This window comes from Podarcis melisellensis, assembly GCF_964234715.1.
Source record: "Podarcis melisellensis genome assembly, chromosome: 2".
Lineage (NCBI taxonomy): Eukaryota > Metazoa > Chordata > Lepidosauria > Squamata > Lacertidae > Podarcis > Podarcis melisellensis.
This window is the reverse complement of record NC_138529.1, coordinates 30,424,744-30,450,853: the sequence shown is the minus strand read 5'-3', so window position 1 is coordinate 30,450,853 and position 26,110 is coordinate 30,424,744. Positions and strand designations below refer to the sequence as shown.

Here is a 26,110-nt window from a genome sequence, read left to right as displayed (position 1 = left end):
CTCCTCTCGCTCGGCTTTCGCGTCCTCCCCGCCTTATCCGCATCCGGTCCCCGGTGTAGCGCGGCCGGAAGTGTAGGCCCCGGGAGCCGGAGGGAGCCGCCATCATGGGCGACAAAATGGATATGTCTCTGGACGACATTATCAAGCTGAACCGGAGCCAGCGGGGCGGCGGCGGCCGAGCCGGCGGCGGCCGAGGCCGCGGAAGGGGAGCTGCGGGTCGAGGCGGCGGAGCCGGGCGAGGCGGAGCTGGGCGGGCAGGCGGGGGCGGCCCCGTCCGGAACAGAGGCGCGCTGTCCCGGGGAGGCGGCAGGAACAGGCCTGCGCCCTACAGCCGGGTAGGTCCCTGGGCGAGCGGACGCGGACGGAGCCCCCCCTTTACCCGGGGTGGAACTGGGCTCCGGCCGCTTGTTTAGTGAACTTTCTTGGGGAACCGGGCGGCTCGGGACTTGTTCCGTCTCTTTGGGGGAGCGCCGAGGGGGGTCTCCCCCACGCGGAGATAAGAGGGTTGGGCGGGAGGAGGCGGCGGCGGCGGAGTTGCTTCGGGGTCCCGGCGCGCCTAGGCCCAGTTCGGAGCGCTTGTTGACGGCAACCGGGGCGAGGAAATGAAGGGGTTTTCCCCGCTCCGCCTCCGGGTTGAGTAGAAATGCAGAACAATGGGGCCGCCGTTTATGTGGGACGCTGATCGGGTTTTCTCTCTCGTCGCAGCCAAAGCAACTCCCAGAAAAGTGGCAACACGATCTCTTCGAGAGTGGCTTCGGTGCTGGGGCTGGTGTCGAGACAGGCGGGAAGCTGCTCGTCTCTAATCTGGATTTTGGAGTATCGGATGCAGATATACAGGTACTTTCTCCTTTGTCTTTAATAAGAGGGAGCCAACAGGAGTGGATAGTTGTAGCTGGTCGTTTAGTTATTTTACTCACGTTGCAGTTTCCTATTGCTGTTCTAGATTTCCCTTGTGTAATGTATTAACTTCTCCCTGATCCATTTCCCCATTCTTTTTCAACAGTAAGTTTCCAGAAAAGAGCAGTTATGGGACAATAAGTAACTGCCCTTAAACCGCCCCCCCCCATAGTTTGGGATGGCATGCAGCTTCAGTTAGCATATTCTGGTTTCCTGTTTTGAGTACATATAAAAGCATTTATGAAAGTGAAGTCACGTGGGCACTGTCTTAAGAAGAGAAAGGTGCCTCTTGAAATTCTTGATTGACAGGAGACCTCAATCCAATAAGCCTTTTAAAAAGTTTATCTCGTGGCATTTGTTTTAGCCATATTATCCAGGACTGTATGCTGTCTTTCAAATTTCCTTCGCTTCCTATCAGAGTTACTGGTGCAAAACTATTTTCTTCTTTATAGGAAATTTGGAGATAGTATAGGAAATTTTCTTTAATGTTTTTGTACTTTATTTTATATTTGAACTAAGAATATTCTAATGTATTAGCTGAGATATAGTGCACAGATATGGCCAGTGTAGGTGTAGTGTTTGGACAAGGACCTGGGTGTTGGGCAAGGGCCTGGGGGACCACTCTGCTACGGAGCGTACTGGATGACTTTGGACCAGTCACTATCTCAGCCTAACCTACCTCATAAGTTGATGTGTGATGATAAAACGGGGAGGAAGAGAAATACATGTGCTCCCTTTGTCCTCAGTGGAAAGGTGGAATATAAATGTAATTATAAACTAAGGAATTAAATGCAGTTTAGACTTCATTATTGCTTCTGATGAGGCTAAAATTAAAAAGCAAAATGTCATAGAGAACAGAAAGGTCTGCTGTTCTATTCTTTGGCCCATCTATTAATATTTTGCAAGAACCTCTTACTGTGTCCTAGCATATGTGAGATCTTGCTTTCTCGCTTTCTAGGAGCTTTTTGCAGAATTTGGGACATTGAAGAAGGCAGCAGTGCACTATGACCGTTCTGGGCGTAGTCTAGGTACAGCAGATGTCCATTTTGAGAGAAAGGCAGATGCACTGAAGGCTATGAAACAGTACAACGGAGTTCCCCTGGATGGTATGTATTTTATGTTCACCTAGGTATTTACTCAGTGGGTGGGAGAAGGTATGAATGAGAACTCTGCTCATACACATAGGCGACAGTAACACGCTGACCAAGTGCATGGAATTTCATGCTGGTAAGCGAGCAGGCAGGTGAAGGAAGGATGAAAAATTCTATCCTGCCTCACTCTCGGGTCAGCAGACCAATATATTTTTTGCAGGTCAGCAATTTTTATGAACTTGCTTACAAGGTTGCCACAAACACTTGTTCTTTGTATTTTTCCTAGGTCGTCCCATGAACATCCAGCTGGTTACATCACAGATAGATACACAGAGGAGACCAATACAGAGGTAGGAGATTTGTCTTTTGATGTTTCACATTGATTAATAAACTATATTTTAGTGCAGACCCTGTTCATTTGTATTTTTGATTCCTAGAGATTAAATAATAGATATACTTCCCACTGTCATTTTACAACATGGAGCATGATTTTTAAATTGTAGTTATGTTAACATTACCATACTTGGCTTCTCTACGAAGTTTTTTGTGAAGGGTGTAGATTGCAATTTATTTCAGTGGGTAACTGTAATGCAGTTTCTATTTGTAGGTTGCTGTAATTCAGTCTTATCTCTTGCTTTTAGTGTAAATAGAGGAGGCATGACCAGAAACCGTGGTGGTTCGGGTGGCTTTGGCGGTGGCAGCAGACGAGGCAGCCGTGGCAACAGGGGCAGAGGTAGAGGTGCTGGCAGGAGTTCCAAACAGCAGCTCTCTGCAGAAGAATTGGATGCACAGTTGGATGCTTACAATGCCAGGGTAAGTAATAGTTGAGGGATGGTGGATGGCGGTGGGGAAAGGGAGGTGAGCCTGGTGGCAGAGCCTGGCATACATGCATTAGTCATCTGTGAGAAAAAGTGCAACATCACATAAAGTAAGACATTTGGAGATAGCACAGCACTAAAGCAGAGCAGTCTGTAGTTTTTTTGTTTAGTTTCCAAGTGATTTCCATGTGTTCCCTACTGTGTGCGCAATAATTAGCTGCGTAACTGTGGAGTCAGTTCCTACAGTGTAGCAAACTATGATTCTTGTGGAGTGCTACTCAGTCTGGTGAATTTGGTGACTCACTAGATTTGGTATCTTTGATAGAACACAGCCTGTGGTTGTGGAGTGTATCACGTTCTGCTGTGCTATATCAGCTGTCATGCTCTAGGCATGTTTCATAGTCATGCTGCACAATCCTATTATCACAGCTACTCTGATTCAACTCAGCGATGGATGGTGTTCTTTATTAACACGTCTGCCCTGTAAAGAAGTCAATCTGGGTAGACTTTGCTGCATACCATCTTCCTGCGACCTTCATGAGTCATTACTTGGAACTGAAATCCAAGAACCAAACCTAAATTTAAATATGCAGGACTGTAAAGTACATGCTAGTTAATAGAAGAGGCCAGCTAATTGTGATTCTGCCATCTGTTTCCTGAGTACAAAATACAACTTGGATGCAGATTTTAAGCTTTCTCTAGTATTCTGTAACTGCTTGCAGTTTTGAGTGGAGATTTATGTAACCTGCCATGTTTGGAGCCTTTCCCAAACTGCTGCACTAAACATGTTGCTGGACTAAGTGTCTCATCATCCTTGATTGTTGGCTGGGGCTGCTGGTAGTTGTAGTCCAAAACATCTGGAGGGAACCAGTTGGGAAAGGCTCTTGTGAACTCTATTCACTTTCTGCTGTTAGTGAAAATGTGTTACGAGAATTATTTTCCTCAGCACTGAGGTATAAAGATGTATGACATTATAAAGGTATGAGATATATTGGGGAAAGTGCAGATTGCTTTCTTGGCTAAATAACTTTGCCTACATGCACAGAAATAAATGATGCAGCGAAAAGCTATCTAAAAGCATTTTGTTATGGTTAAACAGGTACTGCACAGGTTCTGGTTGTACTGTGCTGCTTGGGGAAGTGCCCGTGACTATCTGGATTTCTTGTCTTGGTACTTAGCTGGTGGCAGCCAACTAAAACTGTTTTCTTTCTCTTAGATGGACACCAGTTAAAGCTGTTGGCGCATCTTGTGCATGGGAAGGACTGCAGACATCTCATTCCATGTTCCCCAGTGGGAGAAGAAGGGTGGATGGCGGCAGTGGCTACTAATATCAAGAATGGAATTTGTTTTACTTTTATGTTCTGGAATAGGTTTCAAACTCATGTAAAGTTTTCTTTCTCTCTTTTTTTTAAAATTCTGAGACAGATCTGTTTTGTACCGAGTTATTTTTGGGAAAAATTTTACTGGTTGCCTGTTGGGCCAAGATGGCTTTTTCACCTTGGCAGTAATAAAATAGAAATGTGTCTAGAGCTGTAAATGTCTGCTTCCTGTTGCAGCTGGAACCTAGTCTTGGGGCTGCAGAAGCCAAGACAGGTAGAGGAGCAGGTGTCTGGCTGCAGGCTCCTAGCAAAAGAGTTGGTGCTGATTGCCCTTCCTAAGGGGAGGGATTCTGTTCTCTCAGGTCTCTCTCCTACCCTCTGCCCCCGTATGGGCTTGTAAACTGTATATTCCCCATCTCCTGTGTGCTGACTCTTCGTCTGTGCTAAAGCCAACTGGTGTGACTGCTTTCGCAAGGAGAGGATGGTGGTCTCCAGTGAAAAAGCTCCACCCTTAGTGGTCATGAGAGGGAGTAAATTTCTTGTTAAAGTCGTTTTTGTATTTAACACTTGATTCCAAAGTTCAGTGCTGGTCCCACCTCAGTATTTTTACTGTAAAATAAGTTGCTGTGAAAACTCAGTGACTCCAACATGCCAAGTAAAGATTTAGTCTTTCAACTTGCAATTCCCTATTGAATTTTTATTTCAAGTACATCTGTTTGGTGGCATTTATTATGGTCTTTTTTCACTACTGATATAGTGGGCTATAATATACTGTAGTCATTTCCAGGTCTTGCGAGATCGGAAGGCAGAGTACATACTGTAATATTGTGGTGGGGTGAAGGGGATCTTTATCTTCTATGTTTGGTGGGCATTAACTTCAAGCCATTCATAGAGACATTGTGCCAGTACCACCACCCAAGGATACAGGTTTCTCTCTCCCCACCAGTTATCAGCTTCGGATATGAAAGAATTGGTGTCTTCATGGTTTTTGGCACACATTCACTTCAGCACCACAGCTTCCTAATGCTGAAGGTGAGAGTAGGAATGCATCAATCTGAAATGGTACTAAAATTACATAAGTATCTTTGATCTTTGCATTTCTAGGAAAAACGTTTAACAAAACCAAAAGGGGGAAAGCTTTGCATGCAAGAAGTGTAGATACTTGCTAGACATTGTGATCTGTCATTAATTATGTGCGACAAATTGTCAAGATCAAACAAATCTCCATAAATACCTATTATGATAATAAATACTGGGTAAAAATTTCAGTTGGGAAAACCTGACATTGGCTAAGTTAAGGCATGCAGTGATGATGGATGTGTTAACTCCACTGGTGTAGAAAATATGACTGGAAGGGGGGGGGGGAAGACTAGTAACCTTCCCGATTTTGAACTCTCAGCTCCTTATCTAACCAGAACCAACATGACTAGTAGTCATAGTTAGCCTTTCCTGATTTAAGGTAATGAGGAAAAAATAACTTTTCTGTACAAAATTAAGATAGTCATAGAAGGTTGTGTTACTGTAATTATATTTTTAAGAACAAATTTTCAACTTATTTCCAGATACTTGGGTGCATTATGTTTTGTATTCATAGCGAGTTGAAATTATACCCTGCCTAGAACATTAATGCTCAATTGCAACGAGGCTATTTTTTTTAAAAAAGAACTTTATATACAAAAAACTTTGTATACATCAGTTCCCTGCATCCCATTTAATGAGGACTGTTGTGTGTGTATAGTAGAATGTTTGCTTAAAATGATAGTCATTTTATAAAAGACTAGTTTCTCATTTCAGAATAGTACCAGCTTTTTTGAGATTCTTAACCCTTAACTCCATTTTGGTTCTGTTTAGCAATATGCTGAGCTACTAAAGGGCAATGGAGGAAAGCCCCACACTACCAAATTAATAGGGAATATACGGTACTTAACAGTTGTTTTAATACATGCTACACATGTGCATACTTAGCAAAGAGTTACTGCCCTTTCCAGGTACATTTTAAAGTTGCAGCTAAACATCTATAAAACACCACTGTGCTACACTACGTTTTAGTAGTTGCAAGAACTGCATTTTGTTTGTTAGGGTTACAGTATTTTAAATACCATAGGGATTCAGTTTGTTGTTCCTTGAAAAACAAATTTTATGAGGTGGTGGGCTATTGCTTGATATGGACTTGTTCATGAGTGGGCACACAGTTCATGTAGTGCAAATTAATAAAAATCTATTGGCATAGTTTAATCAGGCAGCAGTTCTCAGTGTTCTCTATGTGTGTCCAGCACTCGCTGGGATGGATCATGCCTTCATAAATGCAGGCTGTATTTAAGAAAGCGTTAGGAGTTGCTTACGCCTAATAGTTCCTAACTGTTCAGTGGTTCGCTCTTATGTGTTTACCCAAAAAGCTGAACGGCGTTTCCAAATGTGTGTCTCGTATTCTTGCACGTCAATTCGGCATTAATTTTTAAAAAAGTTTTTATTTGATGGCGGTGAGAAGTAATCCTCTGCTGCCTGTGATGACCTGTGTTTACCGCTAAAATCCTAAGTATACTTACGTTTATGAGGAAACGAGGCTCGCGAAACAAGGACGGGGGAAGCAATGGGGTGGGGGCAATATTTAAAAGCCAGGCTGTGGGGTGGTAGCAAAAACAATTCCTGTTAGCTGAAAATGTATAGGAGGAACAATGGAAGGGTGCCATGGTCACTTAACGTGGTGCGGATGAGGGAACTCTCAACGTTTGCCGCTGCTGCAAAAACCTGATGGCAGTGAAGAGGAGGGAGCCTTCCGCTCATAGTCCCCTCGCCACCGACCCGTTCCTCCTCTGCCTTCCTCCAGCGCTAGAAGAAAAGGACTCAGACCCTAGAGCCTCTACTTCCTTCTCTCCACACAATGGAAGAGCGACACCCGCCCGGCGCACAGGAGACAAAAGTCTGCCATTCCCACCCCAAGATGGCCGCGGGGCGGGGAAAAGGGGAATTTCCCCCCGCCCTCTTTTCCCGTCTCCCTATCTTTTTATAGGTAGATACTCTAGGAGTTGGGGCGCACTCTCTATGATCGGGCTCGGCTCCCTTTTCCCGCCTCCGCTTTAGAACCAATGCGAGGCCCGCTCACCGGACGTGACGTCTCCGCGGAGGGCGGGTGGCAGTCGGGATAGCCTGCCTGCCGGTGGAAGGAAGTGACGCCAAGGGAGCATCGCGGAAGTGTGGGGGCGGGGGCGCGCGCGCGGGGTGGATCTGGGCGGTGGCGGGCGGCGTTTGTCACCGGTGGCGGCAGAAATAGCAGGAGCAGCGGCACCGGCGCAAGGTAGAGGCCGGCACTGGGCAAGGGGGCTGCGGCTGAGGTCGGGACCTCTGGGGTTGTTGACGGGCTGCTGCTGCAGTGCATGGGAGCCTCCTTTTCTCCCGAATTCCCCCCCCGCCCCATCCGGCTTCTTCATCCCACCCTCCTTTCGCTTTGGCGATGATGGTTGCCCGCCGTTTCTGCTCGCCGTCGCCTCTCCGGGGCGGTTTTATGGTTTCCCTTCCGCCCTAGTGGGAGTCGCACCCCTCAGGGCCGGTTTGCGTTATGAATGGGCGACCTCTGCGCGCTCCCGTTAATATCTCGGTTGGCGTGCCGTCCATTGAGCTCTGCAGCTGACTTCCTCTCCTCCTTATTCTGCTATCACTTAGATCAAGTTAAATTTATTTCCATCGCTTAATAGTCTCCCGTGCCTGTTAGTGCTGCCATGAAGGCACCTGCTGGCATAGGGTGCGGGAGGGAATAAACCTCCCTTTCTGATTGCTAATCCTGGATCTTTTTTTACTCTGTTCATACCCAGATTTCTTGTTCCTGCCTTCCTTTATAATAAGTGACCAGTTCCCATTATAAACTGCTTTTGTTTCTTTGACTGTTTTCTTGGAATAGGCGTAAAGTGTATCTCTACCTGCTCTATAGCTGCTTGGGTAGGCGTTGCTGGCCTTCACAACTTCCTGGTCTTTCCCCCATAGGAGCTCTTATTTTTTCCTCAGCAATTTCCTTCAAGTCAAGCCTGCAGCAAGTGTGTGTTAATGTTATTTTTCTAAGTGCCTGCTCAGTGTATCATGACATGAAATTTCACACAAGGCCTTTGAGAAAGTTGCTGTATGAGAGAGTATGGTTGAGCTTGAGTATGGCTCAAGGCTTTATTTGAGCTAAAACTTGGCATTTTGACACTGGTTTCCCCCCTGGAGTAAGGGGGGCTCAGTGTTGTACAGAGAGTACCATTTCATCCATGACTGAGTTGATATATTTCTGTTTCTAGGTTTAGCACAGAGGAAGCCAGTGTGGTGCTATCCAGGTGTTGTTGGACTCCTGTCATCCCTGACCATTCTGCTTAGGGCTGATGGGAGTTCTAGCTCAGCAGTCTTAATGTGAACACTCTACAGGCTTGAAGAGCATCTCTCCTTTTTATATTAAGCCCTGGTGTGGGTGATCATTCATACTGCAATCACTAAAGAAGGTCACTACTCAAACTGTTTTATTAACAAAACCTTTATTTGGGCCTGTTCTCTCCACGGTATATGCTTCATGTTGGCTCTGATTATAGAACCTTACAAAGGGTTGGATTGAAACATTGGGACTAATTGCCTGCAAATTGAGATGTGGATGAAATACCTATCCTATGGACCAACAGCATGCTATGCAGCTAATGTTAATTCCATAGCAAAATGTGATTGATAATAGGGTACATATTTATGGCAGCATGATCATATTTGTGGCTAAAACTCACTGGATGCAGAGGATTAATTTGACCACTATACATTTGTGGGGCTTTGTTGCCATAGGTAGGGCTGTAGCACTTTTTTGGCATTGGATTAATGACACTGATAAAATGTTTTCGGGGTAAAATGGCTGATCTATTCTTCTAGCAGTCTTTTGGAAAGACCTAGAGATGCTGGGTGGGCACCCACAGACCTGGACTCTGTTGTTACGGAGTGTTCTGTTGTCTAAGCGTCCACTAGTAACAGAAGTGTTGAGAGCGGGAGACACAATGTTATCTGCACAAGTTAGTCATACCTTATCTGTAAGGTGTGTGTGTAAATCTAGTGCCAACTTCTCAGTCCTGCAAACAGTTATAAGAATATAAATTACAAAAAAGGCTATAAAACAATATTCCTTCTAACAGTAATTCTATGTCTGTAATGGCTTAGATGCAACATGTATTTTGTCTGCATCCTTTCTGAGAGTGCACTAAATCTGAGCTACATTTCCTGAATCAGCCTGGTTGCACAGTAGGCTTCCTCTTATAGGCTGCAACTAATCAGCCAAGATTTGGTTTAGGGTGGGGACCTTTTTGGCTCTACAGGCCACATTTCACAGTCACAAATGATGTCCGAAGAACTAGCAGGCAGCAAGGTGATGCTAAGAGCAAGGTTCCCTTCCTACTTCATTTCAGCAGCTTATTTCACCGCAAACCAATTTTGGAAGATGATCCTGCTTTGTGCAGGGGTTCCAATTCCTGACAACCAGCTGGTTGTTGGGCACTTCGGAAGCTGCTTAAGCAGGCTATGACAAGACCTCTCCCTTTTGGCTAAGCCCTGTCCCTACTCATGTGGGGTAAGGTAGATAAGAGTGCCTTGCCCAAGGTGGCCTCACTGTCCAAATGGGGAAGTCCAGAATGCCAAGATTGGCCCCTGGGTCAGAGGGTCCCGGGGGACTGAAATCTGGTCAGTCTTGATGCTCAGTGAATCACATCAGGAATATACTGGAAGCATTATCCTTGATGTAGCCATTCTGTATGAAAAAACTCAGCAAGGAAGATGACTCTCTTCTGCTTTAGGGAAGGTACCTTCCCCCCCCCCCCATTGGCAGGCTGTGGGTGAAATAAAGGAATTGTAATTAAGGATGTCAGTGACTACAGTCAAGCAGTGATTAATGGATCTTTGATAAGTGATCTAGCTGCCAGTGTGCTACAGGTTATCCAGTCTATCTACTTACTTTATTCTGGATTGCTTCAGCTGCTTTGCAAATCTTGTGGCGCTATTCAGTAAGGGGTCCTGCTAGCTTGGTATTCACTTTCTCAGTTCCAGCACTCAGAGCTCAGCTAACACACAACTCTGACCTTTCAGCACCAGTGATCTACTGGCTTTGGGCTTCCAAATGTTTTAGGTTGGCACTGTAGCAGTACCAGTAAAAGCCAGGACTCCTGTCATGCCTTTACTCTGGTCAATATTTGCTGCTCTGTTTCCATGGTGAGTGCTTGTGTATGCTGCAGCTTAGCAAACTTGTACTATCAGCTAACACATCGCGGCAAATGAACGTTGCACAGCGGGTAAATGTGCCTAATTCTCCACCAGTATGAGGACTTCAGAGCACTCAAGCAAAGCTCACCAATGCTTGGAGGTTATGAAATGCTAGTTTGTGAAAGAGTTCTGTATCAGGATTTAAAGGCTGCGAATGTTTTAGCAACAAAGTCTTTTCAATTCTGTACAAAATGTTAACAGATGTGGTCAAAACCAGCAAGAGTTACATGATCTGGCAATCAATGGCTTCCTGCATCCCCTGGCTCAATTGTGCATGTAAAAAGGATAAATCCAAACTCCCCACTGATCCCTTTCTCCCTCACTGCAGCAGAGTGCATTAGCTCTAAGGCTAATGGGATCTCCAGTTCGTTCAGATGGAACCTTCTGCCAAAGTGAATTAGTGGCTCAGCCTTGGGGACCATTCGTGTGAGGAGCTTCTGTTCTTGCCTCTCATCAGCAGCAAATTTCCCTGGTGGCAAAACCCTGTGTCTTCCCTGCAGTGCTGAATGTTCCTCTGTCTGTCTGGCAGCCTGATTAATGATGTGGATTGTGCTTTCTTGGAAGACCTTGAGTCTTTGCTTCTCTGGGCCCCCCCTTCTTCCCTTTAGAAACCTCCAAAGGGTGAAAAGGCTGGATGAGTAGTGAGGGTCTGTCAGTAAAAGAAACTGGGAGCAGTGCCGGCAAGCAGTACGGCTGGGCAGTTGCAAACAAGCTGCCCTGCTGCTCCTGAAAGATGTTAGCTGTATAATAGAGCCCAATGCATTAGTTTTGACCCTTTCATACTAAAGATTGCTTACACATTTACTTTCCTCTGTACAGTATAGTGATTTATCCCATGAATGAAAGTGTGTGTGAAGCAGGTTTCCCCTCCCTGAACCATTGTATTGACCCATTGTCTGACCAGTGGGTGGCATGTAACAGACTGATATAGCCAGTGTTGTATTGGTCAGTCTGTGCTGACCAAGGAATGAGATGGTCATTTTAATGCTGCAGAGAATATCTAGAGCCATTTGCTGTGAGAGCAATTGGGAATTGGACCGTACGGATGTAGTTAAGTACCCTAATCACTTGAGGGCAGGCAAGCTTTTCTGTGTTACTAATTGGCTGTTTTTAATCTCAGATACTTTTAGGTGTTGCCTGAAATCTTCAGATGCAAAATTGGCTCAGATTATTATACCCCTCTGAGTTAATCATGTCAACATGATAGTGGCTCTCAAATTCAGGTGCTTGAGGATGCCAGCTTGCTCTAGAGCTATATTTAGGTCTAGAGGTGCTCCAGTTCCTAGATAATTTGTCAGTTCTATATTAGTACGGGAAGTGCTCTAAATAGTCCTTGAAGCTGCAGTGCTAGTTAATTCCCGTTTTCCTGACCCATCTTCTCTTCCTAGGTTTGCACACTTTCCAGTTCAGATAGGACACAAATATAGCGTTAAAATAACCCCCCCTTCTTCTTCTTCTTTTTTTTGCTCTTTTCATCTTTAATTTCCTGTTCCTTCTAGATGGCATAGAATAATTTTCCAAAAATAAGTGTATGTAGTTCATGTGGAAAACATGAACTAATTTTGAAATGATGCACTCATAACTTTGACCTAAACTCTGTTAGCACTACATGGTCTAATGTAGGCTATGCATGCATGTATGAACAAATTGCTCCAATGTATCTAAATATTATTGTGGTCTGTTGGTGATCCTTAACATTTTTAATGTGCTGATATGACTGTTAAAACAATGGAATGCCCAACAAGAGGGGTAACTGAGTTTGTTTAATCTGTGTTTAAGCAAAAGCAAAACCTTTTGGTGCTTTAAACACTAATGAATTCATTTTGGCTTTTGCTTTCATGCCAAATTCCATGATTTGCATGTATCTGCAAGCTTACAGGCATCGCCCTGCCCATGCTCTCTGCTGTAGAAGATTTAAGGTTGTACAAAAGGTTCTAATACTAAGCTTGTTGCATATGATTCTGTGGTTTGATAATGGAAAGATCTAGTAGTATAGACAGGGTGAATACAGGGGAAGCTAAACAAAGCTTGCTGTAGTTAAACATAGATGCTCGCATTTCAGTTTATGTATGTGGCTTTTCGCTCATGTGACTTGCACCTAGCTATTTGCTGGAATCAAAAGGCGTCATGGCACCATAAAGCAGTAGTGAGGAATTGATGGTCCTTCAAGTCTTGTAGGATGCCAACACCCATTAGCCCCAGGCAACATGCTCAGTGGTTAAACGTGATGGGAGTTGTTGTCCACCAATGTCTTGAGGACCACAGGTTCCCTAGTCCTGCTTTAGAATGGTACAAAACTCTTGGCCTTGCTGTACCAGCCTAAGCCTGGCAGTCCTTTGGAGCACAAGTTACTTTACTGTGACTTTGAACAACGCTGCGTGATTTCCATGGGAGTCTCCCCCACCCACCCAAAATTCGTTCTCTCTGCTGCTTAAGATACTGTGGCGCCAATCTTGCAAGAGTTTGTGCCACTTTTCCCCCTCTGCTGTGCTTGGAAAAACTGGAAAGTCTAACTTGAATGGCTATTTCTGGTATTGGGCACAGCCATTGCGGCAGATTTCATGAGCAGAGGGCCTGAGAGCATGATTAAAAGCAAATCTGCTGGTGTTGCTTTGACTGCCACCTGGAAATGGCGATAAAGGGCCTTTGTTCCCTCTAGGCGGTCTTTATCCTGCTGACCCTTAGAAAACTGCTCCCTTCCTCCAAGGAAGGGGCTTAAGAGGCTGGTTAGAAAGTGGCCTTCCTCTTTGATTGGAAGCTGCTCCTCTTAATGCAGGCAGGGATTTTGTGACCTGATGTGAAGGGAAGCTGCACCCTGGCAAGGGCCTATGAGCTTGCCCTCCCCCCTCAAAGCCTTCTCTGTTATATTACAATTGCATGGCCCCTTCGCCTGCAGCAAATCTGCATGTACTGGTAGCGAAGTCTGCTTTCTAGGACTGCATAGTCCCTTGTGTGTGGTGGGGCCAGGCTGTGGTGTCTGCCTTCCCTGGAAGTCCTGGCAGTTGAAATGGCTTTCCAGCCTCATATGGACAGAAGTCTTTAGAGGATTAACATTCTGGCCTGGGGCGGGGAGACAGGGGTGGCAAAGTATTGTCATATTCTGTGCCGCTGCTGGGCTTGCACTGCTTTGTGAATGGTGAATCATGCAGTCCAGTTCTGACAGCTCCTGTCTGACTCTTTTCTCTCCCCCTTTCCATTTAAATTTATTTTTATTAAAGATTTGCCTTTCTTACAAATCAGTTACATTTGTTGTGAGACAATTGCGTTGAGTACAGTATAAGGTTGGAGAAGAAGAGGGGTGGGGTGGTGAGGCTTATATTCTTTTATACAGTGTATGTGTGGGGTTTTGTGTCAGAATCAACTGGGTAGGTTCTTTTTCTATTAGTTTATTACATTTCCTTGTTAGTGAGAGGTATTGGGGGGCAGGGTGTGGTTAGTGGCTATGGTTGGCTGCAGTGGGGTTTGTTTGCATTTGTGAGGTGGGGAGAGGGCTTGTTGAGTCAGGTAAGGCAGACTGATTCGCATTCTGTCAGTGGGTTCTTCTTGTCTTGTTGGGCTGTGTATGTGATAAAGGGGAGCCATACTGGGGTGAAGGCATCCTCTTCTATTTGTCCCTGTGTCAGTTTCAGTTTTTGGGTTAGCTTTTCTAGGAAGGCCTTTTCTCATACAATTTGATACCATTGGTCCATGTTTACTCCAGACAGGTCTCTCCAGTGTCTGGCTATGAGGCTTCTGGCTGCTGAGAGTAGGTTCAGATATAAGCTCTGTTAAGCGTTAAGGGAGTTTGTGGGATTTTGGAGCAGTATTTTGTATATTGTGGATACCATCCCTTTGCCATGTCCCTCTGCTGCCAGGAGAAGGTTTTCGAAGGTGATCAAGGGCCTAGTCGCTGCTGATTTTACTGCTGGATTGTTTAAGAAGGCATGTAGTTGATGGTGTGGTAGCCAAGGTATTTCTGTATCCCCTAGTTTGGCTTGTATTTCTTGTTTTGGTATGGATTTGTCATTTTCATAGAAGTCTTTTAGACAGTGCCAGGTTTTTATCTGACATTCAGAAGACATCTGAAGGCAGCCCTGTTCAGGGAAGTTTTTAACATGTGACATTTTAGTGTATTTTTCATTTCTGTTGGAAGCCGCCCAGAGTGGCTGGGGAAACCCAGCCAGATGGGCGGGGTACAAATAATAAATTATTATTATTATTATTATTATTATTATTTTATCTGGAGGTTTTGTGCTGCGTGTTGTAATATGTGGGTGATGGGCCGGGGGGGTTAAGGGGGACTGGGATAGTTTGCCTACTTTTTTCTTCTGTGTGAACCTGTGTTGTGGGGATTTTCTTCAGTTTGTTTTGGAGAAATGGGTATGCTGTTGTGGGGATGTTTTCGATGGTGTCTCTCTCCAAGTGGACCCATTGTCTGCCTGACTCTTTTCTGTAGTGCAGCCTTGCATTAATTGGGTAGTCATAGGCAACAAGGAATTGCATGCAGGCAAGTGAATGGGAGAGTCACAACATCCCCTCTTCTGTGCCCATCACAAAAGCCCCTTGGACTACCAGAGGAGGAAAGACACCCACACGCTATTAACATTTTTTGTAGGCTTGTGGGTTTATTAACAAGGTTACTTCAGTGTGTATTGCCCCGATCCCTGTATTTCATAATTACTGCTATTGCTGTGTACCTCACTTAGTTTTCTGGGGTGCATAAAAGATGGCAAGGTTCTCGCTCTGCAGCAATACTTGTAATGTGGATGTCGGTTCCAGGATTGGAGGTGGTGTGTGGCTGTGTTTGTGTATGGCAGGGAATTTTTCATGAGACAGCACATGAATCCTACTAGCTGCTTTTAACGGGGTTGGGGTGGAAGCAGGGACAACAGTGAGCCTAGCAGCACAACTTGGGACTGCATGATGCTAGCGTGGGTGGTATAATAGGTACTTCTGATAGTCTCTCTCTCCCCCCCCCCCAAATAAATTGCTTCTTGGCTGCCTTTAGGGGAAAAGAAGTGGGATGTAGGCAGAAGCCTGTAAGTGGGCCTAACCCACATAGGAAAGCAGCTGAGCTGTGCCAGTGGCAGCAGCTCTTCAGTAACGTCTAAGGCATGTGGTCACACCCTTGGGGAGCGTGCCAGCTTCCTGATTGGAAGGGGAGGGGCATTTCTGCTTTCCAGTGGTGGGGCAGGGCTTCATCATTTTATACTTCCAGTCCTGACAGACAGCCGCTGTGCCTTAAAGGGGCACTCCAGCTGGAGCGAGGAAAATGCTTCTCGCCAACAGCTTCCCCCCTTGAGGACCCTGTGTGCACACAAGAAAACAACTCCCAAGGTGGGGGCAGACAATTGCTTTTTTCTGTGTAGCCTTCAGATTACACACAACTCCCCTTCCCCGGTATACAGTGGTACCTCAGGTTAAGAACTTAATTCGTTTTGGAGGTCCGTTCTTAAACTGAAACTGTTCTTAACCTGAAGCACCACTTTAGCTAATGGGGCCTCCTGCTGCCGCCACGCCGCTGGAGCACGATTTCTGTTCTCATCCTGAAGCAAAGTTCTTAACCCGAGGTAATATTTCTGGGTTAGTGGAGTCTGTAACCTGAAGCGTATGTAACCTGAAGCATATGTAACCTGAGGTACCACTGTAGTTTTTCCTACACCTTTTATTCCAAGGAAGGTCTCCCTCAGTTCCTGGAATTTTTTTGAAGAGTGCTGAAGTATGTTTTGCAGTTCTATGATGCAAGGAGGGACAGGGGCAATTTGGGTTGGTGTTCCTCCTCTGGAAGGTAACTGCCCCAGGTCATTTCCCATTCCTTATCCTTGGTTTTGTGAACAGTGTTCAAAATTAGACAGGCTCCGGGTGAATTTAGCAACCTTGGATTAAGGAGCCATTTGGTGCCTAGCTTATATATCTGAATTTCTAACACAGCTTCTGAAGTGGGGGGTGCTTAGTTGCTCATTTCAACATAGTTGTCTTGGCTTAGGAACATGCTGGCCGATGCCTTGCTGCTGAATATTTATGAAGAAGGCTGTTTGTATTGGCTGCCTGGTATCTTGGAAATCTCTGCCTTTTGACTCTCTCTCTCCCCTGTGAAAGGTGAGGGGACAGTGTGTTTGTTCAGTCAACTTTAAATCGTAGTAGTAAAGACTGCTCTAGTAAAAAGATTGAAGCCCTGCCCTTTCACAACACATGTACCTCAGCAAATGTCAGTGTTTATGAGAAGTCTGGAGCACTTGTTTGTGTCCATGTAATACCTAGCCTCCCTAAATCAGTACTTGCGCCTTTTCAAGGACTCAGGTAGAACAACCACATCAGTCTCTTTGAAAGAAGCTTAAATCGAGGAGACTTGCTATGGAGAAGCAAGCGTTTCTTTATACTGAAGACATAGAGATAGTCACGGAGGCCACATCTGCACCATACTAAACCTCTTTTATGTGGCTTCTTCCAAAGAATCCTGGGAACCAGAGTTACAATTCCCAGAGTGGTTTAACAGCCAGTCCCTCTTCTCAGGAAGTTGTGAGTATTATACCTCTGCAAAGGAGGAAAGCAGCTCTTAGCATCCTAAACAAACTGCAGTTCCCAGAGCCCTTTGTAGGAAGGACCAAATGTTAAGGTGGTGTAATCATACTTTATATGTCTGGTGCAGAAGTGGCCTATGTTACAAACATAGTTGGAGTTTTCTGATGGATGCAGTTTGCCCTTTGGAGTGTTCCTTCCACGTCTGCCTTTCCCTTTGAGAGTTGTGCATGCTTGCGGATGGAAGCCACAGATCATCCTATGTGATGTGTTGTACTTTCCCAGTTGATAGAGGATACAGTTTTGCACATTGAGCCATCTTTGTGGAGTTCTTCCTTCCAATAAAAAGTTGTTCCAGCTGTGCTGAGTCCTTGTTAGTTGATTGAAATCCTGGCATTTCTACTCTTAATTGTTAAAAACAACAACAACCCATAAGCTTCATTTTCTAGACTAGAGAGGCAGCTGTGTTAATATCTGTTTCAGCAGGATAAGCAAGGAGACTTGTGGCTATTGTACAAAATTTGCCAGGTGCATTTTGCATCTGATTGTCGGCCACTTGCAACCAAGTGAAGATGCCTGAGTGACAGGATGGCGCTTGACATCACCATCTGGAGGTGCACGCCTGGGGATCCTTGGATCCTGACTGTTTTCACATACTAATACCCCATCCTGTACAATTCTATTGGTTATATTTTATCTGCAGAATCAGAATGAATTTCAGGAACCGAAATGTTTTCTCTACAACGTGAACAGGAGCAGTGAACGACATTATAGTTAATTTGTTATAGATTGTCTTCACTTACCCTGCTCACAGTTGTGAATAATGTTCATATGTTATGAATGGTCCATGTCACCATTAAGAAAAAGAGGTAGGATTACGCCAATATATATCTGGACTGTCTCTAAATAAAGTGTTTTTCTTCTTGTAAGTTCACAAAGCTCCTAACCTAGCTCAAGAATGTAATCCGAACTAGCCAGATGTTTAACTAATAATCAATCACAGTCAGTCTGTCGTTTGAAAAATAAGACTTTAGAGCTGTCTTGCCCCCAAAATGTCAACTAGACATTCCGTTTTGGCAACTGTAACCTTGGTTTAAGGAGCCGTATGGCACCTGGCTTATATATTTTAGTTTCTAACACTGCTTGTGCCAAGTTTAGAAAAAATATGACATCGTATTATGACATCATAAAACATCAGATACATTGTAAGCCACATGAACAAATCCCTTCCAGAACTGCTGTCCGTTACCTGATTGAATAATTAGTGACAAAACATTTCTGTCCCCGTTTTCATTTGTTCTCCATCAAATACAAGGGCAGAGAAAGCTTCCTGAAAATTGAAATACAGTCGTACCTTGGAAGTTGAACAAAATCTGTTCTGGAAGTTGATTTCAAAAACGTTGGGAACCAAAGCGTGGCTTCTGTTTGGCTGCAGGAAGCTGTACTGGACGTTTGGGTTCCAAAGAACGTTCGCAAACCGGAACACTCCCTTTGGGTTTGTGGTGTTCGGGAGCCAAAACGTCCGAGTACCAAAGCGTTTGGGATCCAAGGTATGACTGTACAGTTTTGATTGACTTTGGCATACTTTTGCCCAGTTTGAGATTTGCTGCTTCATCCAAGCCCTGCAGGTGCGGGCAAGGACTAAGTAAGGCAATGACTCAAAGAGGACTAAGTAGCAAAAGCTGCTGTTGTTGAGGCAGTTCCTACAGCCAGGTGTCTGGTCTTTTAGTGGTCCTGAAATTTGGAGGTACACAAACTTTAGACCCCAGAGCACAGTTGGGGGCTGGGCTAGACTCGAGAGCCATATCTCAGTGGTGGAGAACATGCAAAAAGTCCCTGACACATCTCCATAGCAGAGCTGGGGAAGACCGCAGGCTTAAAAACCCTGCAGAGCTGCTTCCAGTCAGTGTAGGCTGCCCTGAACTAGATAGGCCCAGTGTCCGCTGCATTATAAGGCAGCTTTTTATGAGCAGAGAAGACCTTTGAAAGCTCACTGGTTTGGGGAGGGGGAGTATATTGTTTTCTGCCTTGTTACCCAATAAGATTTCATAATAAAGTGCCAAAGTTTTTTTGTTTTTTTTAAGTGTTTAGCAGGATTCATCTGGCATCCTGATGCTCTTTTCCCGTTTGTGATGCTTTGAGACAAAAGACCTGGCCGCACTTCAACTTATTGTTTGTCACAGCTCCTCAGAGCCTGGTCTTGCTCCCCCTTCACGCTATTCAAATGAGATTGTACTTTGGAAGCAACAGGCTGTCCACAACTAATCAGTTTAGTGTGGAGTTTGTTCCAGGTTTCAAGTGCGCTCCACTTTCCCCTCATTGGGTCCTTTTAGCATCTGCGTAGTGGCTGTTGGCGTGATTTTAGCCCTTGTTCTGACCTCTGCATATTTATGCAAAGTGAATCCGAGGAGAGGAGAGGCACAAGAGGAAGAAAATTGGTGGCAGCGGAGCAGCTACTTCCCCTGAACCACCATTTATTTTTTTTAATTTAAAAAAGACAAGCGGCCCGAGCTTGCTGGTTGCCAACAGCACAAAAGGAAAATTCCAAGGCCTTTGAAACCCTGTTGCTTGAGAACACCACCTCAGATCATTTCTAACCTTTCCAGGGAGCCCCCTGGGATGAGTTGCAACTTCAAAGGGCTTTTTGTAGCCTGCGGAGGAGTTGGGAGTGTCTGAACCGGGTTTTATAATGAGAGCAGGCTCCTTTAACCATGGTTACCGTAATAGCTTCCTATTCGCTGTCCTGAGAGAGCCTGGAGAAAGCTTACCCCACCTCACTCCATGACTGCTCCCTCTGCCTGCCCACCACAGCCAATAGCAGCAGCCACCTTCGCGGGCTTTGTTTAGCATTCATTTCTCTTTCAGACGGGCAGCAGGTGCGGCCAACCCTAGCCTGCCTGCTGTGTGAGTTGGGGGGGCCATTGGCTTATATGGGGCAGAATTTGGCTAATGGAGCTAGCATGCAGTGATAAAGACTAGGGTGGAGCAGCAAGCTTGTCACTCGGTTGATTCCCTTCCTTCCAGCTCCTGAGTGAGGTGGAACAGAACATCTATCTGGCAATGAAGCTCTTTAACTTCAGCAGCAGGGGGCAAAGTGCAAAGGTTCACATCCTGTGGTGCCTCTTTTGAGGAGGAGGAGGAGGGGAGCATATCAGCTAGGAACCTCAGTCTCTGCTCCTTTAATTCCTTCAGGAATTCTGTGCACAAAGACAAAAATCTCAGAAAGTTAAAGGATTACAGCACCTGGGGAATTTCCTTGAGCTTTGGCAAGGGTTTTCCCCTTGCAGACATTGCCGTTTCCAGCCAAGTTGCCGTAGCTAATGTGCTTGTTTGTGTCCCTTCCTTCTCTCCTCTCCCCCACCCCCATAGGTCATAGTTGCAGAAATGGCCGAACAAGAGCCTACCCCCGAACAGCTGGCCCAGATTGCAGCTGAAAATGAGGAGGACGAGCACTCTGTCAACTACAAGCCCCCTGCCCAGAAGAGCATCCAGGAGATTCAGGAACTGGACAAGGATGATGAGAGTTTACGCAAGTACAAGGAGGCCCTGTTGGGAAATGTTGCCATCGCTGTCGGTGAGTCCCTGGAGGACGTACTTGGGCCTACTGTGTGAGGGAAGCAGGCCTTCTGAAACCTGCCCTGTTTTCTCACACATGCATGCTTCTCCAAAAGTATTTGGCCCTCTTCCATTTGGATGTGGTGTGGAAACCATCTGGTTTAAGCCAAGAGCTGAGGTCCTGAGGAAAGAAGCTTGGGAGTTGCCCAGTTCTGAAATCCATGGTCTTGGAGGGGGGAATTGTCTCTGCAAACTGGAACTTTAGACTTTGAATAAACTCTACAGGTTTGTAAGCAGAACTAAGTCAGGAGTAAACTTGTGTAAGCCTTCTCTTGTCTCTCTCTCTCTCTGTCTGTCTCTCTCTCTAACACACACACTGCTAATTACTTTTTTGGGAGCACCTGAGATGATGGGGAATAAGTACTGGTAGGTGAGTAGGGGGTGAGAAACTATAAGGACCAGGGAACCGGAAGAGTTAAAGGCACAAAGCTTTCCTCTTAATCTCAGTTTTGGGATCCACTTGTGGCTTTCAGTACAGTCCAATTGTGAAGAGAACATTAAGTAAACTTATCTTAAAGTGAAGACATAAAGGGTTGTATCCAATGAAGTTGACCTGTTAGCACAAGGACTTTGGCCTGCACGATAAGACTTCCCTTCACTCTCCCCAAATTTGCTCAGCAGAGGTGGTGGTGGTGGAAAACCCAGAATGGAGGTGGATGGGGAGAAAGGAGGGAGAACAAGCCCAATTGCACAGGCAGAGGTCCTTAATGGGAGAATTGAATTGGATACAACCCAAAGGCTCACCAGGTTGCAGGTTTGTTGACTGCTGCGCAGTACATTGGTGGATCCATACTTGCCATGCTTTTTTGCTTCTCTGCTCTGCAGCCCATGCCTGCAGCTATCAAATGAGATACTTAAGGGCAGGTCTGCTTACCCTCTGGTATTTATGCCTCAACTTCTCTTTCAGATCCCAGCACTCCAAACGTGGTGGTAACAAAACTGACTTTGGTCTGCGCTACTGCTCCTGGACCCTTGGAGTTGGACCTCACAGGTGAGTGGGTTAGGTCAGAATATATGATCAGTCCTGTACAGCTAGGCTAGTCTGGCTCACCATAGGATCTTTCAATCTCAATACATTGCATTCTCACTGCAGATAGCCAGCCCTATACAAACATCTACTACTACACAGAGTTTCGCCCTATAGCATTTGCTTTGCACCCAGTTTTGTAGAGAAGAGGTCATTGCCAGATCTGAGAGCCATTTGAAGAGAGTTTTCCCTGCACAGTTGCTGCTGTGATGTGGTTTAAGGCTCGTCTTGCCTATTACAGAATAGGCTTGTGTTAAAGTCATCTTAGGGCTCAGCATTGATCCATGAGATAGACTAAGTCTTAGTTTCAGAGCAGCCAAATTCATATTTCGCTGTTCAGACAGCCTACCGGTCCAGTGGTAGAGCAGTCTCCCAGCAAAGGCACATGCCTCATTTCACATCTGCACCTTTGCATTCTGGGAAAGGTCTGCCAGACTTTGGCTAGGAGAGAGTGCAGTTTGCAGAACTGGTGCCAATCCTAAGTAATCAAATGGACACATGTGGAGGAAAAGGATCTCGTAGGTAAACTGGTCCCAAGTTGTTAAGGGCTTTATATGCTAATAGTACATAGAAATCAATCTGCTGCTCTTTGCTTTAAAACTCTCAGTGGAAAGTTTGCCTGTCTTTGATTCCTGCCTTCTCCTTGCTGTTCAGGTGACTTGGAGAGTTTCAAGAAGCAGTGCTTTGTGCTGAAGGAAGGTGTTGAATACCAGCTAAAAATCTCCTTTCGGGTGAGGTCTTTTGTCCTATTGGTCAGCCTTCGGTTCGCTAAGCACATTGCTCTGGCCTTTAGGATTTTGTGTGTCAGAGAAAAGTGCATGTTGGCTGATGGAATTCTCTGTCTATTTAGGTGCACAAAGAGATTGTTTCGGGGTTGAAGTATATTCAGCACACATTCAGGAAAGGAGTAAAAAGTAAGTGTCAAGGCGTGGGGCGGGGTCATGTGCAGTGGATCCCATACCTTTCACTTGCTTTTTACGGAGCAAAAAAAAGGGGGGGGGGTTCACAATGGTTTTTCAGAAGCGTTCTGTCAACTTTTAGTTTGAAACATTTACCTCAATAAAACTGGAACTTGGTGTTTGAGCTGATACAGGGGATGTGTTGCTTCCGCTTAAATGCCAACCATGCAGACGGCAGCAGCGAGTGATTCCAATGGCTTTGGAAAGCTGGCTCTTCCCTCTCCCCATAAAAACTCTTTGGAGAGTCATGGGCGTATTTCAGATATTCCGGTTCACGTATTGTGTCTGTGTTTTTTCTCCTTCTAGTTGACAAGACTGACTACATGGTTGGGAGCTACGGGCCACGTGCCGAGGACTACGAGTTCCTGACCCCCATGGAGGAAGCCCCCAAGGGCATGCTGGCTCGGGGCAGCTACAACATCCGATCCAAATTTACAGACGACGACAAGACAGACCACCTTTCCTGGGAGTGGAACCTGAACATCAAGAAGGAGTGGAAGGATTAGCCCTTCCCTAGCCAAATCCTGAGAGTTGCTCAGACAGCGGCTACAGTAGAAAACCCCCCCACCCTGTACCAAAGTGCTGGCATTGGATACCCTTCCCCCTTCCCCATTCTTAAGCTCATCAGGAAGACCTTTTGGCTCAGCGTCCCACATATTTCCTCCCAAGAATCACTGAAAGAAATTGACCAAACCTGCAGTGTCTGGCCCAAGCGCAGAGGTGGAAGTGCTCCCTCTCCTTTCTCTGGCCTCCCGATTACGAGGTCTGCTGCTTCTGACCCACTTTGAATACATTTCAGGCAGGTGCTGAAGGGGAAGCAATATTCCTGCCTGCAGGGGAGAGGATTCGGAGGCACTCCTGTCTCTGGGTGATGGGCAAGGTGCTGAGGAATCGATTCCATGCAGAGCTGGGAACTGCCTGCTGCCCCCCCGTCCCTCCCCAATTGTTTCCAGGCTCAATCATGTTCATGGCCTGCCCCTTCTCCTCCGGAGACATGGGTCGGCTTTCCATTTGTGATGGTTTCCTGTAACCATGATGCCTTAATGTGTGTAACATACATCCTCCAGGGAGGCCCCCCCCCGACCTTGTTACACTTTTTATATGTGCTCCTGTCCCCCAACACATACCCATCCCTCCTCCTGATTTTGCATCTCCTGGCCAGACCATCCCCCTGCTGAGGCTGATGTCTCAAGGGCTTAAGCTGCTACCCCTTACAGGCTCCCTGTGGCCAGAGAAGCGCTTGCTTCCAGCTAGGGAGGTGGGGCCTGTTGGTGGGCGTGGAAGTTACGAGTGCCACTGTCATCTCCATCTTAGTTCTGCCACACCTAAACTGGCTGCAAAGCCCTGCAGTCCCAGGGCAGTCCCTGGGTTTCAGGGCTGGAAGAAGGATTGGCCCAGCTCAGCTGCTCCTCACCTGATCCGAACAAAAGAGCTTGCTATGGACAAATATTTGAGAGCAGTGAATGCCTTATGTATCTGTTCTGCCTTTGAAATCATGTGCCTGGCCTGTCAGTATTTATTATTGCCTTGATTAGATGCTTCTCCTTCATGATGCCCGGACAGCCCTGCCCCCCCCCAGTAGAAACCCCACTGGCGTGGAAAGAGGAGGCCTCGCAGGGCCTGCTCTCTGTTTTGTCAGGTGGGCATGTTCCAGCTCAGCAGCCCAACTCAGCGGGGCTATTGCGAGTCCCAAACTTGTGTTAGAACTGGGACCAAGCGTGTGTGTGCACGGTTCTCTTTCATAGCTACGTCTCTGCCCCCGACTCCTCTTCCCCACTCCGTCCCTTGCAGGAATTTTTTTTTTTTTGGGTTAAATTGATTTGATGCGTTTTTGTCTGTAAATCTAAAGATCTGGAGTAACAGATTTGGAATCATCAGCTTCCCCTTTTCTGACGGTAAAATAAAATCTTGGAACTGACATGGTTTTTGCCTCCTCATCGAAGTTCTTCCAAGCTTGCTGTGAGCAGTGGGTGTGTGGGAGGGGGAAATGGGGCTCAAACATCCAAGGCCTCCAGATGTTGCTGGACTACAACACCCATCCGTCCCTGACCCTTGCTTAATGCTGGCTGGACTGATGGGAGCAGGGAGTTCAACAACATTTAAGGGCCGCTAGCATCCTGTCCCCGACTCAACAGGGAAGAATTGCCAAGTGGTGGCTTAGGAAATTCAGCTTTTGCAGTGATACCATTTATTGATAGCACATTCTCAAACGTGTGATGGGGAAATGTCTTGGGAATCTACATTTCACTTGGGACTCTTTCCCAACAATCCATGGATGAATACCTTATATGCCAAAGGGATTTCTCTCTGATTCCCACCCTTGACACTTTTTGAGACTGAGGATCGCTGTTAGAACCATCTGTAAGGAGACTGATTGGAACAGCTCCTTGCAGCTTGACCTGTGAGCATTCATGCCATCACCATCTGATGCCAGGAATACCTGCTGCTAGTGTAAGGACCCCTACTGGACCCCTGAACATTAGGTCCAGTCGTAACCGACTCTGGGGTTGCGGAGCTCATATCGCTTTATTGGCCGGCGTACAGCTTCCGGGTCATGTGGCCAGCATGACTAAGCCGCTTCTGGCGAACCAGAGCAGTGCACGGAAATGCCGTTTACTTTCCCGCCGGAGCGGTACCTATTTATCTACTAGCACTTTCAAACTGCTAGGTTGGCAGGAGCAGGGACCAAACAATGGGAGCTCACCTCGTTGCAGGGATTCGAACCGCCGACCTTCTGATCGGCAAGTCCTAGGCTCTCTGGCTTAACCCACAGCGCCACCCGCATCCCTTTTGCTGCTAGTGTAGAAGCTGCTGATTTTCCATGCCATACAGGGGGTCTCTGCTGAGTTTTGCTACCGTGTAATGATGCAAATGGCCAAATGGTGAGCCAGTGTAGTGTATGTGAGCCAGTGTGGTGTAGTGGTTAAGAGCGGTAGACTCCTAATCTGGGGAACCGGGTTCGCGTCTCCGCTCCTCCACATGCAGCTGCTGGGTAACCTTGGGCCAGTCACACTTCTGTGAAGTCTCTCAGCCCCACTCACCTCACAGAGTGTTTGTTGTGGGGGAGGAAGGGAAAGGAGAATGTTAGCCGCTTTGAGACTCCTTAAAGGGAGTGAAAGACGGGATATCAAATCCAAACTTCTCAAATCCAGTGGGTGGGTGGCTGTGTGTTGTGCATGTGGGGTGGCCATAGCCACTGCTGGCATGCAGGACCTGGAGGGTGGACTGCGAGTGAATGTAGCCTTTCAGCCTAAAGAAGGTAGCCTGATCTGTTGTTCACTTCATGGCTGCGATGTGGAGACTGTTTTCAAGTCCTGGAGCTGGTGTATGGATGGGGAAAGGGGTCAGTTCAGGCAAAGCAGCAACCTTTAAGAGAAAGCTGGAATATGTAAACACAAATGCTGTCTCTGTACAACACAAGGGGACTAAAAAGTAAGGGTGGTGCTGGAGGCATTGCCATTATTGGGCGCTCACAAATGAATTCTTGATCAGACTGAAGCTCCACTGAGCCTTACCCAGAAGTTGCTGTCTCTGCAGAAGTCTACAAGTAGGCCATTAATGGAGCGGACTACCCTGCTTTTTGCCTCCTAGCAGCTGTTTTACTGCCTCTGAACCTGACCTGTGGTGCCTGTGG

General features: G+C 46.2%; 2 protein-coding genes and 1 long non-coding RNA gene across 5 annotated transcripts; 2 read left to right on the top strand and 1 right to left on the bottom strand.

Moving 5' to 3' along the window:
- Positions 1-94: 94 nt before the first annotated feature.
- On the top strand, positions 95-4,335 carry ALYREF (Aly/REF export factor). Of its 3 annotated transcripts, none has more exons than XR_014165370.1 (6): positions 95-335; positions 706-837; positions 1,856-2,003; positions 2,275-2,338; positions 2,630-3,079; positions 3,132-4,077. XR_014165370.1 is itself a non-coding variant. In XM_081899904.1 (6 exons), exons 1-6 carry the CDS (start codon positions 105-107, stop codon positions 4,035-4,037), a joined length of 762 nt encoding a protein of 253 aa, XP_081756030.1. In that variant the 5' UTR covers positions 95-104; the 3' UTR covers positions 4,038-4,335. The 3 variants fall into 3 exon arrangements, 2 of the variants coding, with proteins under 2 accessions (XP_081756030.1, XP_081756031.1); XM_081899904.1 differs by having other exon boundaries at positions 2,630-2,801; positions 4,023-4,335; XM_081899905.1 differs by having other exon boundaries at positions 2,630-4,077.
- LOC309363597 lies at positions 4,196-7,179 on the bottom strand. The gene is made up of 2 exons (XR_014165456.1): positions 6,672-7,179; positions 4,196-5,179 (listed from the first exon to the last, which is right to left on the bottom strand). It is a non-coding gene; the product is annotated as an uncharacterized lncRNA (long non-coding RNA).
- A 110-nt stretch (positions 7,180-7,289) lies between these two features.
- On the top strand, positions 7,290-24,394 carry ARHGDIA (Rho GDP dissociation inhibitor alpha). Its single transcript, XM_081899929.1, has 6 exons — positions 7,290-7,420; positions 20,245-20,449; positions 21,398-21,481; positions 22,172-22,248; positions 22,368-22,431; positions 22,783-24,394. Exons 2-6 carry the CDS (start codon positions 20,260-20,262, stop codon positions 22,980-22,982), a joined length of 615 nt encoding a protein of 204 aa, XP_081756055.1. The 5' UTR covers positions 7,290-7,420; positions 20,245-20,259; the 3' UTR covers positions 22,983-24,394.
- The last annotated feature ends 1,716 nt before the right edge of the window (positions 24,395-26,110 follow it).

Coding starts and splice junctions, on each gene's coding strand:
- ARHGDIA (XM_081899929.1), top strand. CDS start 20,260: ATGGCCGAACAAGAGCCTACCCCCGAACAGCTGGCCCAGATTGCAGCT. Junction 20,450..21,397: donor AAATGTTGCCATCGCTGTCG/GTGAGTCCCTGG, acceptor CTTCTCTTTCAG/ATCCCAGCACTCCAAACGTG. Junction 22,432..22,782: donor ATTCAGGAAAGGAGTAAAAA/GTAAGTGTCAAG, acceptor TTCTCCTTCTAG/TTGACAAGACTGACTACATG.
- ALYREF (XM_081899904.1), top strand. CDS start 105: ATGGGCGACAAAATGGATATGTCTCTGGACGACATTATCAAGCTGAAC. Junction 838..1,855: donor TATCGGATGCAGATATACAG/GTACTTTCTCCT, acceptor CTCGCTTTCTAG/GAGCTTTTTGCAGAATTTGG. Junction 2,004..2,274: donor CAACGGAGTTCCCCTGGATG/GTATGTATTTTA, acceptor TATTTTTCCTAG/GTCGTCCCATGAACATCCAG.